The sequence below is a fragment of the Galeopterus variegatus genome, unplaced genomic scaffold, assembly GCF_000696425.1.
Source record: "Galeopterus variegatus unplaced genomic scaffold, G_variegatus-3.0.2 Scaffold1656, whole genome shotgun sequence".
Lineage (NCBI taxonomy): Eukaryota > Metazoa > Chordata > Mammalia > Dermoptera > Cynocephalidae > Galeopterus > Galeopterus variegatus.
Window position 1 is genome coordinate 169,364 of NW_007727767.1, and position 1,572 is coordinate 170,935.

At 45.1% G+C, this 1,572-nt stretch overlaps 1 protein-coding gene across 1 annotated transcript in view; it reads right to left on the reverse strand.

Moving 5' to 3' along the window:
* The window catches only part of HPS4 (Hermansky-Pudlak syndrome 4), a 33,514-nt gene that overhangs the window by 25,643 nt on the left and 6,299 nt on the right, over positions 1-1,572 (reverse strand). The window contains exon 4 of the mRNA XM_008578283.1: positions 1,289-1,432. Coding sequence (XP_008576505.1) covers positions 1,289-1,432 — 144 coding nt within the window. The remainder of the gene's footprint in view (positions 1-1,288; positions 1,433-1,572) is intronic.

Sequence of the window (1,572 nt, forward strand, 5' to 3'; positions counted from 1 at the left end):
TTTCATCAAACTGCACCCCATGCAATTCTGGATTCCCAGCCAGTCTCCTCTGAGTGGTCCTGTGCCGATTGGGGGGCAGGTCAGCTGTCCTTTCTGTGCTCCAGTGTTCCCCTGGTGGGCACGTCTCCCCCATCACCCGTGCTGCAAACACTTCCCATGGGATGGGCCCTGCGCTGATCCCTTGTGATGACTCACCGGCCTCTGAGTGACTCACTGGCCTCTGAGTGGCTCCTTTTTCCAGTTGTCTGTGGCCTTTAGCTCCAGTGTGGGTGCATGGGAACACTGTCAGTGGTCTTGCTGTCTTGGGCGCTGCCAAGGCTCTCTTCTCCCCTGCCGCCCCCAAGTAACTCCATCTGAAGGGCACAGCTGCAGCTTCTGCCAGCTCCTGCTTCATACGCTTGTCAGCTCCAGCCTTAAAGCAGCCGTGGCCCAAAACGCTCAAAGCAGCTTTTTCTTTCTCTCATCGTAGTTTCTCCTGCCGTCATGAACTCCATAGGTCTCTCCTCCCCATCTCCTGAGCTCCAGTGGCCCTGGTTTGGCTGATGTTACATTTTTATAGTTGTAAATTGGTTGATTTGTAGGAGAAAGTGACGCTGGGGACCGTCTATTCCGCTGTCTTGATTGGATCTCCGGTATATGAGTATTCACTGTAAAATTCTTTCAACTGTTCAGTATATTAGAAATTTTTGTAATAAAATGTTGGAAATAATTCCTACTAAGTTGAGTATACCATCCCACATCTAAGCATCCCTTCATCTCAGGAGGCATTAAAATAAGTGTAGAAATGAAAAAAAAAAAACCAACAAAAAATAAGTGTAAGCATGGGAAAATAGGACTTTAGCTAATATGGTACTACTAGATGTAAAGAAACAGTTTTTAATTTTTTTTAATAGGTTCTTTGAAACCTAATATAAGCATCAATGTATTTTCTGCATCACTTACCCAATAAGTGTAGGGAGTATAGAGTACAGAGAAGAAAAGATGGGGATAAAAACTCAGTTTACAACACACAGTAAATAGTATTTCGATAGGTTGGCCTAAATCTTTCAAAGGAAAGAAGAAACCAGCCATGTGCGATGCAGGCATTAGTAGAAATGTTTTGGAGCACTCAGTTACGATGGGTACACGCACAGGAAGTGTGGACAATTACTGAATACAATACACAGGAGAGGGAGGGGCCAAGGGGGCAGGGACGAAAGTCCAGGTTGAAGAGCCATGGAAAGAAAGCATAACTTTCTAAACTTTACCATCACAACCCTTTAGCACTGACTCTGCCTGTTAAACTTACCCAAAGGTAATCTCCATCAACCTTTACAGCAAACTTCAGTTTCCTCAGACGAATGAGAGTGGGAGGAGAGCCAGAAATGTCAGAAACACAGCAGACAACTCCAGCAATCTGTCCACAGAGCAACTCCTGTTGGTCAAGCAGGGTCTGTGGGTAAGGAGCACATTCCAGACTTGAACTCTTGTGTTATTCCTTAGAGCAAAGTAAAGCCTGCAGGCCAAATCCAGTCTATTGCCTGTTTTTATATGGCCCATGAGCTAAGAATGGTCTCTATATTTTTTAAGGGT